Here is a 19,716-nt window from a genome sequence, read left to right as displayed (position 1 = left end):
ATACCAGGCACCTGGCCAGAGCTCAGATCCTCAGTGATGAGGATTTTGTGCTACCAGTACATTAAAATTCACAGATCCAAAGTACCATATCCTTACTGCCTTCCTTGGAGAGAGAGAACAAACTAAAACATCTACAGGCAAAAGTCTGTGAAAGCTTCCTTCTGAAGGAAGCTTTTACTGGATGCAAGTACCCAGCCCAGTTGTTGGGTTTTCTTTTTCTTTAATATATTCACAAGTTACTAGGCACAAGCATAGCAAAGCATACTTACTAGCAAGCTATTTGCAGTCTGCATTAAAAAAAAAAAAAAAAAAAAAATTACGTAGAAGCAATATCCTGTGATATCTAGCAGCAAAACTAAGCAGACCAAGTCTGGTCTCCCTGTGGAACAGAATAGTTCTACAATAGCCTTACAGCACTGCAGACAAAGTGCAAATGCCTCTCCATATTTGCAAAATAAATATCCACCTACCCTGTTTTTTTAAATTATCCATTAATGTCTGAGTGATGTTTGTGAGAGATGAAAGTGGCACACGTTCACTTGTCAATATACTTTCCAGAGCCTGTTAAGCAGACGTTCAACAGAATTAAACATTTACTTAATTTTACTGTAAAAGCACATAAGGTAAGCCAACAATAGCACAACTTTGACAATGATTTTTCATCTGTATTTTGTCTTCAAATATACTTGTGGCATAATTTGATCCTAACGAAAGGTCTGCTCTCTTTTTATTATTTCGACTTTTATCATGGAAGATGCCTTGGGGAAGTCACAAGTCAAAATTAATTCCAGTCAATATGTTGTAAGAAAAAAAACCAAAACCCCCCAAAAAACCCAAAAAACCACTCCACTAAAACAAAATAGTTCAATTATTTGCTTTAAGTAACTCTAGGAAAAAAATAACATTTTGAAAGATTTAAAAAGATTTAGCACTCTAATCTGATAACGCAATATTTTTTTTCTAATATTAAAGTATAATGACTTCTAAATATTCACCTGTTTCTTTGTAGCAGGGTATTTGATATCAAGTATTAATTCCTTTGCCTCAGTTTCAATCAAATCTGCAAAGACAATCATGACTTCAATTAATATTTCTCAAATGCATTCTGAAAAGCAAGCCCCCACACACCACAGTTAAGATGCGCATGGGTTTATGCTATAGAGATGAAGACACTATTACAGAAGTCGCCAAAGTAAGCTTGGGGAAAAATGAAACAAAATAACAGCTCAGTAGCATCTCTTACTCCAGATTTGTTTTTTCTAAGAAATATCCTTCTTCCTGTAAGTAATACATACCTAGAGTCAAATGCTGAACTCCATTACATAGCATAATGGATTGCAAATAGATGACATTTTATGCAAGCACTCAAAGTAGAGTTTAGTTAAGATTTACATGGCAGACAAGGCTTGTACTGGATCCTTGTACAACATAAATTCAATCTGGTAGCTTATAAAAAAATACAAGCTACTTAAAAATAATAATTCATAGCACATATTGCTGTCAGAATGCACCACAATCATACCTGTGTGACATACAATCTTAAGAAACTGCACAAGAGAACCCTACCTGGATCTGAGGTTTTTGCTTTGAGTAAAGCATTTAACTTCTTCACTAGATGCATATCCTTTGCTCGCTCACTCTTTTTATCACTGAAAGGAAATAATTTTAATTATATGAGTGAAGAGAACTAAAGTGAATGTTTCAGAAAAAAAAGTATTTTTTTTAATTATTTCTACTACTTTAAGGTAACATCACATCAATAAAAATCAATAATGCATACAAACCAACGAGGCTATTACCAGGGTACTATTCAGCTTGCGAAGGAACACCAGAATTGCCTTCTCCAAGTAAAATGTTTTCAAAAACAATAATGAAATTCATTTGGTTATACAGAGTACAGAAAGTCCTTACCTCAGTGCTAAATGGAAAGGTACATGGACAGTTTTTACACTTCCAGAGACTGGATCAACAAGGCATATCTGGTAAGTCTGGGGCTGCCATCCCTGACTGGTCACATTGTTTAGACCCATTATTTTATAACCAGGATACAACAACCTGAACAAAAAACACAGCATTCACAGCAAAGAACAAAATTAGCAACCTTCCCTTTCCACATACTGAGTAAAAAGATGACAAAGTTTTATAAAGCTAAGGTTTAACAACTGCTAAACATGTTTATCAGGAAAGACTGTAGAGTGATGAAACATGACAAAGTCCCCCTCTATAATACAACAACAAGCTGCATTCAGTAGAAACGCTGTAGACAACGCAAAAAGCACCTGCCAGCACTTTCCACTATTACCACTAGCATATCCACATATCACTTTGTTGCAGCTGCACAGCCAAGGTGCCTACCCGCTGTTTCTTACCTACAATGTTTCCCCACATTGAAGGCTCCAACCCGAGGCCCTTGCTGTGTGCTCCACACTTCCAGAATGCCTCTCCGCGGAGCATAGATCACAAGGAACTGAGCTACTCTGCTTGGACACTGTGCATTTCCAAAAGGAGAAAAATCCATCTTCTCAGTTTCCCTCTCATGAAGGTCCTCTACAGTCTGTATCCAACCAACTTCTGCATCACGGTATCCTTTGTAAGAGAAGACAGAAGTTCGTTAGCATACAGATATTAATACATGATTAGGACACATCACCACCCACTTAAATACTATTCCAGCAGGAAGATGTCTTAAACTGTGCAACTCTGGCCAGTAGCCAGACTCCTGTCAAGAACTGTGGTCCATGTACTCAGAGCAGGGCCCACCAGAAGACTCCTCAGAGCCACATGCAGCCTCTTGCAAAGTTTTGCAGAGGAACAAGATCTTCTGGGAGAAGCCACAAAAAAACCAGGTCTATAGTCTGGACATTACACCAATGCAAAAGCTTCTCTGAGAAGAAAGATGTGTAGTAAATGTCCAGACCTCTCTCATTTCAAAACGACAAAAAGATTTAATGAAGTAAATTTGCATAACCTATTAAATAGGATATGTCATATGTTTCCATTGATATGTTTTTATGATTAAAATGCAATTTTAGTAACCCAATAAAAATACTCATCTTCTCTCTTTTTCTGGGTAACGCAAATACTTTCCCTCATAAAATCTTCCTAAACAAAAAAGGCAGAGGTGCTCTAATCACAGCACTAAACTATGTAATGGTTTAGCAAGTACAAATGAATACTCCAAACCACAAGTGAAATACTAATGTATAAAACAAGTTTATAACAAGGTATGTTATACTGAGAAGGTTGAAAAGTATTCACAACTCAATTAATGAGAAAAGGTACAAGCCAAAACATTTAATTCAGTAGACAGTTTTGCTAAAAATTAAAAAAAAAAAAAAAAAAGCAGCAGCTATTTCACATCTCAACAGCCTCACTGGGGAAAGGCTGGCAAATTGTAAATATGTGTCTGACTATCAAATAAAGCTTGGGATTCTAACAGTACTTCCTAGATAATATGAAGCTCTCAGTAATGAAGAAAAAAAAAAAGTCCAAGAATATCAGAAAGCACATATTATAGATAACGAGCTTCAAAATATGAGAGGAGAATGCACAGGGGAAACAAAACATGATGACTCTAGCTATTACAATGTTAGTGTGTCGCTGAAGTAGCTACTGTATTCATGACCACTAATCTTCTGAATTGGTAGTGTGGGAGAGAGAGAAGAGCTAGAGATGTTCTTAAAACTTATCTTTCATCTCACGAAAAGCCGCAAAATTTTAATTCTATAGAGAAAATAAGTAGTGTTGTAACATTAGGTATAATTACAATCTGAGAGCTTAACATCTGCATTATTTTACAAAAAGCCCTCAGTTTAGAAGAGATTGAGCACTCCCTTCTTGTGCAATCACCATGATGAAACGAGAATCTAACAAGTTGTGTATCTTCTTACTGATTTTTCAAATTTCTGTTTATTTTCTCAGCAGAATTAAAGAAGGTACTAGAACTTATCAAGAGAAAGCGTCTTGGAGAATAGAGCTAAAGCTCTTCCAAAAAAGTTATTAGGTCAAAAGCTTTCTGTTGGGATACAGTCTGTGAAAGTGAAAAAAAAATAAAAAAAAAATCTATAAAATACAAATCAAAGAGACCAAATTTTTACTGTAGGCCATATCAGTATTTCAGCAATTGGTACAACAATGCCCTTATGGACTTTATATTGCATCTGACCTTCATTTGTAGTAACATAATGTACTAAAGTCTTTCTTAATAATGGAAAAACACTTGGAATTCTAAGTCTGAACATAAGAAGCCACAGTGTTTTGAAGAATATTATTTGCTATACTAATATACACTACCATACCTTTCCACATGCGAACTGCAAGTCCTCTTGTAACATCCAGTAAAATAACCCTTCCAAATTCATCTGTTACGGCTGCCAAAGTGTTACATGGAGAAAGACATATTCTTTCACCATGGCGACGGGAATCTGGAATTCCAAACCTAAAAAAAAAACCAAAAAAACCCCACCACAAACCAAGCAAAACCACGAGATTACTATTTCTGAAGAAAAATAGGTAACAAGAACATCTTATAAGGACTAAGATTTCTTTTTTTTAAGGCAACACGAAGGTATGGGTAAAATTAAGAGCAAATTATGAAAAAAAGTTCTTGTGCTGTCTACTGGGAGACCTCATAGATCTATGAAAGTCCTACTGAAAACCAAAGTTCAGAAACTAGGATAAAAGATTGCATTGTCATGCACTGGGAGGCAAGGATCTCAGAGCAGTGGGTTACTTTATAAGCCCTCTCTTATTGCCGAATAGTCTTGAGAATACTTTAAAAAAGAAAAAAAGCAGGAAAAACAATCAGGAGTTAATTTAGTCTTTTATCAGCTTTCTTGATAACATTCGGCTACAACCGGTTGTTCCCGTTCTCCTCTCTCCACAATCAACAGGGAAACAGGGCACCTCCTAATTTTTTTGAGGGGCTTTAAACTATCATAAGCAGCAAACACCTCACATGGCTTCTTTGAGGCACTTTAGTGATAAACTTCAGGACTGATATTTGTGTACTTATACTGCCATTAAACTGTGCACGCTGTTCTTCTACAGTAACGATGAACCCACACACACAAAGTGAGAGAGATGAGTAATTATTTGTCCAGAATGATAAACTGAAATGAAACAAAGCTTAAAACAAATGACCTGCAAACTACTGTCGCTGCTAAAAGTCAAGAAAAATAAACATGTTCATCAATTATGCACCTTTCAAAATAATTCAAATAATTGAAACCACAAGATATCTAAAGCAATTGAGACAGTATGTAAAACTTACCTCACTGCCAATGGGGTTGCAGGTTCAACTTTTGGTTTCTGTTTTTGGGCAGGTTCTTCTTCATGTTTACTCTTCCAACCAAGCCAGCCACTTGCAATAGAAAAACACATTAGGAGAATCATACTAACGGTCCTAAAAATCAAACTATTATGTAGCTACTACAACAAAAATGATTTCATGTCATTTTTTAGTTTATTACCTGGCAGCATTAAATAACGCTGAAGTCAGTTTACTTGCAACTGCTAAGGCAACATGAGACAACAGTGGCTGTGAGCTACCCTGAAAGAAAGGAATAAAGTGTTTAGGAAGTCAAGAAATAGTCAGCTGTGAGCCACCCTGAAATGAAGGAACAAAGTGTTTAGAAAGCCAAGAAATAGTTCTTACACTGAACTCAACTGCAGAATAGTTTTTCAGGCCTCCTATGGACTTTCAGCTCAGAAAGCATAGCTTTAAGACTCTGCAAAATTTTAATTCATTGCCCCCAGAAAAGCCATTCTGACATCTCTTTACCATTTGAAAATCCTCCTGCAAGTCACTGGTATGTTTGTCTGCAACAGAAGTTAAAAAAACCCTGTGTATGATTTATCATGGAGAGTTAGCTGGTGTATGGCTTTGGCATCCTTGCAAATATCAATGTAAGCAGTTTTTTCATAAATATATTGGAAAAGCAAGTACAAAATAAAAAAATCCAATTCTAGCATTTTCAATCAACTTTCAATCCTGATAAAGGACAGCACACAAGTATGGTCTGAATGTACAAGACACACAGATACCTTGCCATCCTTCTCCTCCAATACAACAGAAGATGACATAAGTGTGCTACAGGTATCGTTAAGCATAAGTTGCAGTTTTCTTCTACAAGCAGTAGTTCCACTACATGAAATCACCACAGTATACTCAGGCCATGTGTGTACATGATCAAAGGCCTCCAAAAATCCGTAAGATGCACGTTTACAAAATCTCAACATAATTTTTCAAAAAACCTTAGGTTACTTAGTTGGCAATAAATTAACAAATGAAAAAAATAAAAACAATTACTTGACTATCACATGCATTTTAAGATGGAAAGTAAAATTTCTCATTAGCAGGAACCTGTGGTAGACATGACTATCACATCCACTCCAAATCATTCCAGTTTCAGAAGATCAAGAAGCAGGGGAAATGTCAGCATAAAATGGACATAGGAATACTTCAGAAATACCCATACAGAAAAGAGAAGGATGAATCATTCAGTTTCAGCAAGTCAGCTTTGTAGTACATACCTCCAGGGCAAAAAAGAAACCAGTGAAAGGATTGGATCCAACAGTAACATACTGAGACATAGCAGGTGGGCTGTTTTTTATAGCTGCATTATATCCACCTATATTGGAGGCAGTCTTCATTTGATCAAAAGGAGACAGTGTCATGATGCCTAACAAAAATATTAAAATGAATGTCTTATACTTTCAGAACAAAGGCATGAAATTGCTCTCGAAGCCTAAATACATTCCTGCCTTCTTGACTGACCAGCCAACATTCAAGGGGAAGGGAGGAGGAGCAGCTTCAACCACAGAAATTCCAAAGAACACAGCAGAAATAACCTAATGTACTTTAATTATAAAGCATAGTTGGTTTGTTTAGAAGAAAAAAAAAAAAATCAGCAGAATTCAGCAGCAAAAACACATTTACCAAATTCACTTCACCTGCCTCGTTAGCCCCTTTCTGACCTCTTACCTGCTTTTGTGAAAAGGGTAGAAGCTTACTGTCCCTCAGATCTGCCTGTCTGACAAGAACCTGAGCTTCCACAAATTCCTAAGGAGTAAAAGTCTTTGAGAATCTAGAAGTCAGTTTGTCTTTTTTGGAAAGGAGCAATCTCAAATTTTAGTTTCTTTATGTGCTAAACTCAGGAAAGACCCATACCAGTCTTAACCTGCCTGCCAGACAGTTCTTTAACCTGACAGAAATAGGAATAACTGCACCTGATCTAGTCTCTCTCAGCTGTTTCTTACCAAACAAGAGAGGACAAGACAGCTCCAGCTGTAACATCCTTTCTCCCCTCAAGTGGAGAGGGGAGGCTCAGTCAGACTAGAAGTAAAATATATTTTTGATGATGGTTAATGAGATCAATCACTACAACAGATCTCTCCCACTATTTATTTCTAGCCAACCATTACCACTAAGTGCTCCCACCCCAAATTTAACAGCACAAAAACATTCAGTTTCGTTTAAGCCAAATATTTGAAATTAAACAGAAATGCTTACCAATACTAGCATGGTCAACTATTGTATCCACATCTTGCAAACCCCATTTCTTATAAGCTAATGGTGGAGGCTGAACATTCTCATTGCCAGATGCTGCAGCTGACAAAAGTTGATAAAACACAAAAAAATTTCTACTGAGTCAAAGACAGAGGAATGGCATAACAGAGGGAAAAAACCTGATGCAATCTGAAGCCACAAAATAACTTAGTTTTAAATTAACATATATTTAAACACTTGCTGAGCTAAACTGGCCTTCTGAAATACTTACCTTAATGAAATTAAAACATTTTTAAAAATTAACTGAATAAAATTGTACATGATATTCCATCACAACTGTACCTGCACAACCATACTTGCAGAGAGCTTTGTTTTACTAGTCATTTATGGTTTAATATTCTGTACAATTTTAAAATGCTATTGCAATTTATTTCTGTGGCCTGGGCATGTTAAAGTGGAAACTCCCCTGCCAAAGTATCTAGTGAATGTGTTGACTTTGCAACAGTGTGAGGTAAGAACAGTGGTAAAATTAAAGCAATGATTGAAACTCTTCAAAATATCCATTATGACAAACATAATTGATCAAGAATGAAAGAAGATATAGCACTGGCTACAGATATTACAACTTGCTGTAGATGCTTCCCTGCAAGTGGTGATCTCTCACTGAAAGAGTAGAGCGTGTTCTGGTTGTGAAAGCAGATGGATATTTCTCATTATAGTGTCTGTTTCCTTTCGTATTTGCTGCATGATTCACAGAATATCAGGTTTTAAAGTTCTGATTTACCGAAGTTTTGTTTTCTCTTATATTCCATGGAAATGCTACTTCTTCATTAAGATGATAAGAACAGACATTATTAGATAGACCCAGGGAACCACTTAGTATGGCAGATTATGATCTGAGCAGAGCTAAAACCAGATGTCTAGGGAAGAAAATTAGAACAAGGACACATATCTGATGCTTCCTCTAAAGCAGCTTCTGAAGAGACCTTCTCACCCAGAGGTAAGCTCTAAGCACTCAGTAATCATCCATAGCTTGCTTCTCCACTAATTTGTCAGTTTCCCTCTGAGCCCAAGCAAGCCTTTAGCATCCACACCAACCTCAGCAAAGAATTCCAGAATTTAACCTCGCACTACAGAAACACATGTCTACTTTTTATTTTGACTTTACTATCACCTAGCTTCATTTCATGCTGCTTCATCCTCAACTGGAAGAAAGAGTGAGCAATCCATTCCTATTCGCCATCCCCATATGATTCAGAGAAGAGCTGTCTCACCACAGTAGCATTTTTCAGTTCTTTACCACTCATCCCTTCTATGTAAGATTCAAGTCTTAGTTTAAGGGTACTGCTGTCCCAACACTTCCTAATGCTGTCATGCTGGCAGATCCATTGTGCTTCCCACCCACACTCAGCCTCATGATTGTCTGCTGATGTGGCTTGCTGTAGAGGAAACAAGACTCTGACAAATCTGAAGTTCAATGAGAACAACCATCAGGAAATTTGGGAGAACAATTCAGCAACAGCACCTGTTTAACATTTTATCTTGCAGAACTGTAACAGTGCCATACTTGTGTAATCTCCCACACAGTACTGCTACATGGTTCTCCTCTCACCCCAGGAAACTGACCCTGTTTCCAAATTAGAGTATAAACAGGCACTATACTAAAGGAATAGAATCAAAGGCTGCACAATCAAACCAGGTATCAAAAGCTCTTAGATGTTAACACAAAGAGCAGTGACCATTACCGACATCATCATCACAGCATTATCATTTCCCAGAAAGTCCTTACTGGGAAGAAAAGTGTTTCACTGACAGTGAAGTCAGCACCCTGACATGCTAAGAAGCACCTTAGCAGTATGCTGTGGGTTAACCCCAGTGGGCAGCTAAGCACCATACAGCTGCTTGCTCACTTCTTCCTAGTGAGATGGGGAAGAGAATTGGAAGAGCAAAGTGAGAAAACTCAGGGTTGAGATAACGACAGTTTAACAGTTAAAGCAAAAGCCCTGCATGCAAGCAAAGCAAAATAATGAATTCATTCACTACTCCCCATCAGCAGGCAGGTGTTTAGCTGTTTCCAGGAAAGCCTAGCTTCAAACTCTGAATGTTTCCCCCCTTCCTCCTTCTCTCCTCCCGGCTTTTATCACCAGGCACAACATCATATGGTATGGGATAACGCTTTGATCAGTTGGGGTCAGCTGTCCCAGCCATGATCCCTCCCAATTTCTAGTGAACCTCCAGCCTGCTCACTGCCAGGGCAGTGTGAGAAACAGAAAAAGCCTTGACACTGCGTAAGCACTCTTCAGCAATAGCTAAAACATCAGTGTGTTATCAATGCTTTTTTCATCACAAATCCAAAACATAGCACCATACCAGCTACTATGAAGAAAATTAACTCTATCCCAGCCAAAACCAGCATACAGTATTATGGTGAGAATGTACAAGACAGTTAGTGCTACTCAGACAACTTGTGCTCCGATAATATTTTCTTGTAGAGGAAGAAATTTCCTTGTATGCAGTAGATGCCTATATATTGATGGACAAGCAAGGGAGATCCAAATTCCACCTTGATTTGATATTTAACATACATAGGTAAGTTTCATGTAATGTAATGTAAAGTAGTATAAACAGCATCAAAAATAAACATTTCCTCTTAAACATACCTCTTGCTACCTGATTGCGACATGCTCGAAGGGACTGAAAGAGGCTGAAACCATCAATTGTCACAATTGCTGCTGGGTACAAGATACTTAGCTCTTCATTCTGTGGAAGAAAATGAGAGAAGGGACACAAAAAAAAAAATAAATCACGGTTACCATTGTAACAGCTTCTTTGCTGGCTTTTTATATTATTAACTACACAAAAATGAGGATTACATCCAGAGAGTTAATATCTAACAAGCCACAGGCAAAAGACTAAGGCAAAACTCAGTAAGGCAAAATTCAGTATTAAACCTTCCAATATATGAATAAGTAAGTTATTTAGACATGTAATTTTATATTTTTATCTTATTTCAATGATGTTTATGTTTGCTTAATATATTTTATGGCTTAGGGTGAAAACACAAAAGTTACAGCAGCTTGTGAAGGCCACAGAAAAACAGGTTTATCTGGAATGCAAGTATCAAGGTTTTATGAGCCAAATTCTGAAACTGGATTAGCGCCTGAATTACCATTTGGGCACATAAATGCTAATTTGGTGACATAAATTCAAGACTCAAATTCCTTAATGCTTCTGTATTTCAAAACTGATCTCAAAATGTCATGCTAAATCACATGAGCATTTCTATAAAGAAATTTCTGTAACTTCATTAGTTTTCTGTATAAAGCATGCGAACTCAGCCAAGAGCAAAGGAAGTTGGCTTTTCTACCAAATAGCTTGAGTTCTGCAAGAGCCTTCTCTGTGGGAAACACTCATAATGACATGCAGGTTCCTAGCACTATCTCCTACAAAGATTGTTTTCATTTTCAGCTATCGTCTCTGTGAAATAATTAAGATAAGTTCTTATGAATGAGTACATATAGCCCTTGGCACCTGTCAAGTTGCATTTTCTCCTTTCATCAATACATTATCATATTTTGTGCACATAAATGAATAAACAGGAAATTAATGAAGCCTTCCTTTGCAAGGTTATCACAGAGAAAAATAGAACAAACATATAGAGCCAACTAAATACTCCAAAAAAATAAAAATAAATTCTGAATCCTCAAACTATACAGGCATGATTACTTCTAGAACAAGAAATCCAGTCTCTTGTTCTAAGGAATCGTTCATCCCGTCAAAAACTGGTAAAGGACATAGAGGATTCACAGCAAGGACTCCCTTCCATACCCCATAACACTGCCACTTCACTTTTGAAATAATCTGACAAAACCTGTTCTGTGACACCAGGATGCCTGGGAATTTCATAGGTTCTGCACTTAAGCTGTAGGACTGGATCTTCATTTAAAAGCTGTGCAAGCAGCAGTACTCCACTCTAGAAGAGAAAGAATAATAAGCGTGAACATTTCTGTCCCTTTTCTTAGGGAAGGCAAAAAGCACTACCTGCAGAAACCGAAGTTTTATAGAAATAGATGTTTATTACAGTAGCTTGCTTGTGGCCCTGCCATGCTGAGAAACATACCTCAGTGTAAAAACGAACATAGCCAGAGGTGAAGCCAACCACAATGCAGGTCCAGTCAGGACGGCCTGTGGAACTCCTGTTTCACAAAGATATACTAGAAGTTAAAAACAATCCAGCTCTAAGCTGTAGACATATAACAGTGTAATGTAAGATGACTGACAACGCATATACATAAGAATATCAAACCTTACCTCTTCTGACTTGCCAATGGAATACACAATACACTACTCACACATTCACTAGAAACAAAAAGATAAAACTAGTAAGTATATTTTTCTCCAGTTGTGAAATTTTGCTCTACGCAAGAGATCTTGCGTCAGCATTTTTTATATTTAAGAATATATTAACGTAGCACACAATATATCAAATTCATACTAAAAAAGGGAAAAAAAACCTTTTCATTTTAAAGACATGTTCAATTACAAGTTCCCCACTGCCCAAATACATTGCATGAGTGCTTATTACGCCTTGTTAATATTGTCTTTCATCATTCACAGACTGATTACTGTGCCAGTACTCTTCAGTAAAGATTCAAGTTAAAACTGCTGTACCTAAAGGTAAATAATTTTTTTCTGATCTATAATGATATACCAAGAACAACCACTTTTTTAAAAAAACAATTGAACCATACTTAAAATAAATTTTTGAAATACATTACACAATTAGGTAGATTTTATATCCATTGCATTTCACGGTTTTATAGTCTGACAGCATTTGAAGGACTAACATGGTCTTCCCAGTTAACGCAATAACTGAGCATGCTCAATGCATGGCATGCAAAGCACGCAGAAGGCAAGCAGATGAGCAGGCCTCAATATCTCAAATCAAAAGTTATTTAACTGTTACCATGACAAAAGTTTTACAATGTCTGGGGAAACAGAAGCAGTACAAAGGTTTTATGAAAGAGCACATAAATTCAAGATGACATCCCAAACAGCACTTAAAGCATAAATGCCCGCAGTACTGTTGATTATTTGCATTTCAGGTCACTTCCATTCCCCAGTTACAGAAAAAAAGCTTTCTAAATGCAAGTTTGACATGAGTTGCAATTCAATTCCAATTTCAAAGCAATGTTAAATATCTCAGTGTAATCTCATCTTCCAATAGCAAAGCTCAGCCACAGAACATTATCAGTTGAAGGCAACTTGGCGGGGGGGGGGGGGGAACGGGGCACAGAGAAGTCAAGTCCTTTGGCAATCGGACAGTAATTGCCATATTCACATTTTCACAGAAACAGAAACCTCACCTACAGGAAACACTCAAAAACCTTAGATCAAGATGTAGTGAATATAACCATGTCTACCTAAAAAAATCTACCTGTTCTATATGATAGTGTCTGTTGGGGCTGTAAGAGTAGAAAGAAACAAACCCCAAAACAGAATTTCTTTTCCTTTTTTCAATAAAAGATAGAGTAATTTCAGTGGTAGTATGGGGGAAAAAAAAAAACTTAAAAAGAGAAGCACATAAAACAGGTCAAATGGGTGGCAGCAGCAATTTTATAGAAAAGGATTATGATTTTTACAGATTGGAGAGAAGCTGATTAAGTCAGCACCTCCTGCAGCATAACAGAAGGTTGAAGCCAATAGGGAGCATGTTCAAAGGCAGACAGCAACTCAAGGCTGCAAACTTAATAACAAAATGCAAAATCTTCTTCCATATGGGTGATTCAAGAAAGCGTCTGTCTGGTTATTTGAAGACAGATCAAGCAGAAATACTGTACAAATACCAAATGTATGACCAAAGCAAATTTTCCAAGTCCCTAAATGACTTAAAGCCCCAAACCATTTCTTGATCAGAGAGAGTACTTTATATTTCCTTGAGGTTTTGAAAATGAAAAAAAGTACTTCTAAAACAACTTCATACATTTCCAGTTGCAACATCCCCTAACAAATTTTCATCTCTACTATAAAAGTACCTTCTTCAAAAAGGGTACTTATTTTTTTCCCTTCTAGAAGAGGAACTTATAAAAAGCATGATAACCCAGATCTCTTAAAACATCTAAATTACATGTAAATACACTGATTTGCACAGAGAGTACCTCTGTTAATTTGTATGAACTTGTGCTGAGACATCACACCACGCATGAAGAGTGACCTTTGCAGACAATGTTTATGATCACCCAGGTTTACACCATTTCTGTTTTCAACACCAAAATGCGTAAGACCATGAATGCACTCAGATGAAAGCAAAAAAAAAAGTACACATAACAAGCATATGCTACTAATTATTAAACATGAAAATGACACTTTAATCACAGCTGCATTTCAACACCTACCCTTCTTCAACATTCAGAGAGCCACTCCAGCCAACAGCATATTGCATTTCCTCTTTTCCCTTGTCACTGTGCTTCCATTTAGCTGCCATTAAGAATAGACACCATCTATAAAACTGTAATGTTTTGCATCTCACAAATGTAGTTCTATTCCTAATCCTTCTATTCTGTACAATCCATCCTACCACATTTAGATTAAGTACCAACTGCAAACCTTGAAGATCATAAAAATAACAGGACATTTTTAGTGACTTTTCTAAAGAACTCTCATGTTTTCTTAGCAATTTACATGGAACAACACACTACTAAAATTCCGAAATGCCTGGTTTTGTTTAAAAAGATTTATACAATAATATCTACTTCATCAAAATTCAACTAATGAAACAGGGATCCTTGGGAGAAAAGTACTAAGCAAGGGCAAACTTATTCTGGGAAGATTACTGAATATGAACTTAAACAAATAGAAAATTTTAATTTTAACCGCCAAGAAGGACACAGGAATCCTACATTAAATCTGACAATTTTTAATCATCGCATCATAATCAAGGTTAGAAAACACTATACTTTGTTATTTACAGGGTGCTATTACAGCTGAAATTTGATTGTTGAATCATCTCCCAGGTGCCAATGGACAACTAAAAAAAAAGTTAGCGTTGTGTGCCATTTGCCTGACAACCTGCAACAAAGAGACACTTCTGCCACTGTGTGGTACATTTGCCACTGCGCAGTTCTCCAGCAAGTCAGCTAAATCACCTCCTTATTCTTGATCCAATAAGAGTTTTCTGAGGAGTGCTGCTATCCTTTAATTTTTGGTGAAAAATTAGTAACTAATCTACATTTGTTTTGGAACACACAACTTTGCAGGGAATGACAAATGCAGCATGAGAACTCAATGCAATCTACTTAATTATGCAACTCTGAGCTTCAACACCCTGGTTTTGTTTTAAAATGGTGTAATATTCCCCACAGCAAGAGGTTTCACTTCATCATGCTCACCTATCACCAACTGCAGCTGGTAACAGCACCAGCATCCCAGGCAACAGCACATATGTAAACAGCAGCTGGCTGATCAGTGTTCATATATTACTAAGGGTCCTTTAAAAGTTCTGAGAGCCCTACTTTAGAGTAAAATATAAAGCCACCCACTCTTCAAGATGGAGAGGAATTTTCTATCAAAGGTGGAAATCTCAGAAACAAACCACCTCAATACTCCCTCCTCAAAGTGACAGTGGCTCAGCTCATTTTTTCCATAGGAAAAGAAAAATGAGGTCAAGTATTTCTTAATGGCTGAAATTAACACAAAAGATTTGGTTTTCTTACTGAGCACAATTAATGTCAATATCTCTGAGCATCTCAAACAACTGGGTAGTTATAGTATATATTAATTATATGTTAAAATAGTTTTATCAGATAAAAGATAGCTGAGAAGTAAAGACAAAACAACTTACTTGCCAAGCAGTACCTAGAAAATTCATTATGTGTATGATAAAACACTTCAAAATTCTTGAAGGTATGACTTGGGGGGTAAGCAGATGGGGGTGGGGGGAAGCAAGTCTTGTCCTGATTACTATTAAGTGTACTAGCATATATATTTAGTAGAATGTATACTTACGCACTAAAAAGACTGCTTTCTGTTCATTAGCTATTACCATCAGGTCATTTGTTGGTGACAAGGACAACACACAGTCCTGAAGCCAGTGATTTCTCCGGTTCTTGGAATTAGATTCCTCTTCCTCCTACAGGTAAAACTTTAGTCAATGTATGCAACAATTTTTAAATATAGCAGAACTTGCAAGATTCATGACAACAATTTGGCTTGCCCTCAATACTAGCACTGAATGGACTATTACTTAGCACGTCACTACAGCTCCAACTTGCATGAAAAGCCATGAGAAATGCATCAACCTTGCACTAATTTTGTGTGTTTACAAACAGAAAACAAAGTAGTACTTATCACTCTACTCCTCAAAATCTTCTCCTTTCACCAAAGAGAAACTAGAAGAATGAGATTTAAAGTTTTATTATTATTGATTAGAGACTGGATTCTCTCTAGTTACTCTTACAATCCATACTCAAAATGAACAATTTATCCAAGCTGATGCATTAAGTAAATATATGCATGCATGAAGAAAGTAACTAAGCCGGCATTCACACTAAAGCCTCATAGTAACGTGCAACAGGTATCACATGCCTTTCCACGACAAGGAACTTTACAAAGAAACAAATTCAAACTAAGAAGTGCCAAGTTTTAAGGGTTTAATGATGGGTAAGTAAAGACTTAGATGCCATCGTTATGTATAAAAGCAAAAAGATTGCATCTTTTTTCCTCAGAGCAACAAGCCAAATATCTGATTGCAGAACAAACAAGGTCACTCTTGCTAACCATAGCTCACAGGCAGAAAGTAGGTCATAGGTTTTGAGCGGACTGCTACAAGGTCTCTCAGAGATGATACTCTTGCTTTCTTATCTCCATCCTCTTACCCTGATCACAGCAATAAACACACCTTCCCTTGTCCACCATCTCCATTTCTATAGACACATATCCAATCCTACCTCCTCCTAGTTCTCCAACATATTACTCCATCCTCTAGTATCTCAAAGCAGCTATGCACAAATTAAATACAACTTCAGTGTGATCATTTTCTGATCTGTGCAATTTATTATGTTGTAATAAAGTTGCATCTACTTGAAACTATACACATTTACTCCCAGCAGAAGAAAAAAAACCAACCAAACTGTAGGAAGAATTTGCATATCATACTTTTAATCAGCAATTCATTGTAACTTTTTCCTTTCATAAAGTTGTACCATAAAAGCGGTGCACAGAAGAATACCCTGTATATCCATCGTAAGGTCTACATTAGCGCACTACAAACATTCTAACTACCTTTGTCCACACTATCTCTTGATTTTTGCAAGATGATAACCTATTTTCATGTCATTTTTGTCTGTTGATGGACACCAAGTTCTATAGCAACAATTTTTCCCCTAATTACTGGCATTTTTCAAGACTTTACAAAAAGGTGATGAAGTTGTCCAAGATACTCATGACAACTTTAACTCCTCCTGACAGAGATAAATGTATTATGTGCAAAAACACATAACCAAAACCTAAACAAAAGCCTTGTACTAATTTTTAATGTCATGATTTTCAAACTGAAGAAACAGAAATTAAAGGCTTATTTAAAGATTAAAAGGAATTAAAATTATATCTCAGACAGATAATTTAAATAAAATTATCTGTAGGCATAAACAAAGAACTTAAATTTAAAGACATAAAATATGGCCATCATATTAGGGGCAAAAATAAGCTAAGTGTTAAAACAGGGAAAGGGCTGAATTTGTCAAAAGAAACTACTTTAAAAGGTGAAAGACAGAATTATTAAAATCAGCATTTAAGACAAGATTTCAACATCATCATCCCTACAAAATAGCTCATCAGTTCCATAAAAAGACCTTATGGAAGAAAACTTTTTAAAAATTTTATTTTTTTTCTTTCTTTTTTTTTTTTTTTTTTTTTTTCAATTTTCAGTGCCTTCTCAAAAGTTGCTGTTCCATGAAATAAAATACTTGTCCAGGTGACTTAAGTAATTCCAAGAAAAGATGTGTTTTACACCAATTATAATGCAAATCAACAAACAGTTAAAAGTTTTAACAACAGAATTCATTGTTATATTATACTAGTAATTCTCAATTCTGTGCTAGACTGATGCACTCATTTTGGTGTGTGTTCAGACATACAGATTCACATATTTATATGTTCCTACACCACACACACAAACAAGTGGAAAAGTCTTTTAGAATAGGCAAGTTAGCAATGAATACTCATATATAGGGACTTACAGGTTCTTGTAATTCTGCTTCATCCCAGGCTCCCCAGCCACCATCTTCCCAGCTTGTTGATTTGCCTGCTTTAAGCAAAAAAAGATTTGTCACATGAATACAGCATAGGCAATGAAAAACACATTCAGAAAGGATTGCTGGTGGTTGTTTTCCTTTCCCCACCAATGCATTATAACTTCATTTACAGCAGATACTAAATGAGTTCTACACAAAGAAACGTGAAGTGGTAGAAATGGCTGTCTTACTTCTCTGTATTTACTTCCATTTTTGACACTATGGAAAAGCAGTAACAGATGATCTTACACCTGTTTCCAACTTATACTTAGGTTACAACACCTGTATCAAATTAATTTTGACAGACTGCATCTAGAACCACGGGTAAGTAACATCTTACAGTGCCTGGTACAAAACATCATTGATCCTTCAACAGGGCCTCTCTGCACTTTACAAGAACAAATTATTCAATCAAATTTGGGTTTTCTCAGTTTCTCACAGACATTTCAAGAGAGCCAAGACATATTTCTAGTTTTATACTGCAAGCTGAAGCAAAGAGTGAAGGCATAAGGGGGGGAAACCCTATGTGTCCTTTTGACAAAAACTTTCTCCAGTAGGTACAGAGACCTAAAACCTCACTGCAAAATTTAAACTTTAGCTTGATTTATCTAATTATTACTACTCAAAAGACAACAAAAGCCCCATCCTGTACATATTAGGCAGCTACAGAGGGCAAGTAAGGGGACAGCAGGCTCTCTCCAACCCTTCAGGACCCTATGTATAGGCCCCAAATGTTTTACTGACTGGCATAAGACAACCTGTAACACACCACAAGAACCACATATGCACAATTTTATGAGAAACAGTAGTTCTACATATAAGTAAAAAAAAAAAATCTTCCTTCCCATAATGGTATATTTTGGTTTGGTTTAAGTCAATTGCAGGATCAGCCAGTAGCAACATAAGCTCATTTTAACAGGGAATGACAGTACATGGAAATTCCCCTGTGACAACAAAACATCTGAGCCCAGGATAATGCAGATCCCACCACCACTCCCAAAGCAGCCAAAGCAAAAACTGAAGCTGCGGCCTCTGAAGGGAAGATGAGCACAAGGACCTTGGCTATTCATGTCTTCGCAAGACAACGCAGAGGAAAGTTAATGAGACAATGATCAGTTTCAATTATGTCATTCAGAAACCTCAGAGAAACCACAAGCTTACAAAATACCTCAAACACCTGATAAAATAGAGATTCATAGAGACAGGCGTACTTCTCAGTTGGTTTGTAAGAGTGAATGTAGTAGTCTTGTGTAAAACAAAAAAATCTGTGATTCTTTCACCTAAAAAAACAGAACTTGATGTGAATTTAAAAGACTATGCAAACGGTAATTATGCACAGGCATTTAGTAGTAGAAGATGTACAATTCTCAGACACCACCATTATTGGAACCCTCAATAAGTCAAGAAGCATCACTGTAGTTCGGGAGAAAAGCCAAGCACTGACTTCCCTCTAGAAGCACTAGCATGAAATATGAAGCAGCAACATCAATGACTTCAAGCCTTTTCCAAGAATTTCTTTCAAGTTTTTCATTAACTGATGTCATGGCTACTTTGACCTTAAGAAGTTCTTTAAATGCCATGTCACAAATTAGTTGAAATTTAGTTTTAAGCAAGCAAGACTTTGCCATTTTGGATAGTCAAACAGTACAGACAAGAAGGTTTGTATCACGAACACTCCAATTCTATTTGATCTAAAAACTCTGCTTCCTTTACCACCAAACAAATGCAGAATCCAGTACAACAAAACAGAAATCTGTATTCTGTCTGTTTGGGCAGATATTTAAACTTTTGTATGGCTAATGAAGACAACCTTTAAAATAAAATTTTTAGCTTATGCAAGAAACTTTCTACCAATGGTGTTGAGAAGGTATTTCACCAGACTGTAGAAGACAAAATGCCCACTCTATGAATATCTTT

General features: G+C 36.6%; 1 protein-coding gene across 3 annotated transcripts in view; it reads right to left on the bottom strand.

The window, feature by feature from the left end:
• RAB3GAP2 (RAB3 GTPase activating non-catalytic protein subunit 2) overlaps positions 1–19,716 on the bottom strand; it is a 49,512-nt gene that overhangs the window by 20,072 nt on the left and 9,724 nt on the right. The window contains exons 2-18 of one of the 3 annotated variants that reach the window (XM_075042610.1): positions 17,746–17,813; positions 15,515–15,638; positions 13,906–13,987; positions 11,822–11,869; positions 11,631–11,706; positions 11,382–11,483; positions 10,171–10,270; positions 7,514–7,612; positions 6,535–6,683; positions 5,472–5,551; positions 5,273–5,362; positions 4,299–4,438; positions 2,370–2,586; positions 1,912–2,055; positions 1,567–1,649; positions 996–1,060; positions 471–561 (exon numbers count right to left, since the gene is read on the bottom strand). In XM_075042610.1, the coding sequence (XP_074898711.1) occupies positions 471–561; positions 996–1,060; positions 1,567–1,649; positions 1,912–2,055; positions 2,370–2,586; positions 4,299–4,438; positions 5,273–5,362; positions 5,472–5,551; positions 6,535–6,683; positions 7,514–7,612; positions 10,171–10,270; positions 11,382–11,483; positions 11,631–11,706; positions 11,822–11,869; positions 13,906–13,987; positions 15,515–15,638; positions 17,746–17,813 (1,758 nt within the window). The remainder of the gene's footprint in view (positions 1–470; positions 562–995; positions 1,061–1,566; positions 1,650–1,911; positions 2,056–2,369; positions 2,587–4,298; positions 4,439–5,272; positions 5,363–5,471; positions 5,552–6,534; positions 6,684–7,513; positions 7,613–10,170; positions 10,271–11,381; positions 11,484–11,630; positions 11,707–11,821; positions 11,870–13,905; positions 13,988–15,514; positions 15,639–17,745; positions 17,814–19,716) is intronic. The other 2 variants (XM_075042613.1, XM_075042612.1) reach the window with 2 other exon arrangements.

The sequence above is a fragment of the Buteo buteo genome, chromosome 12, assembly GCF_964188355.1.
Source record: "Buteo buteo chromosome 12, bButBut1.hap1.1, whole genome shotgun sequence".
Classification (NCBI taxonomy): Eukaryota; Metazoa; Chordata; class Aves; order Accipitriformes; family Accipitridae; genus Buteo; species Buteo buteo.
Note: the sequence above shows the minus strand (reverse complement) of the source record. Positions and strands in the feature narration are given on the sequence as shown.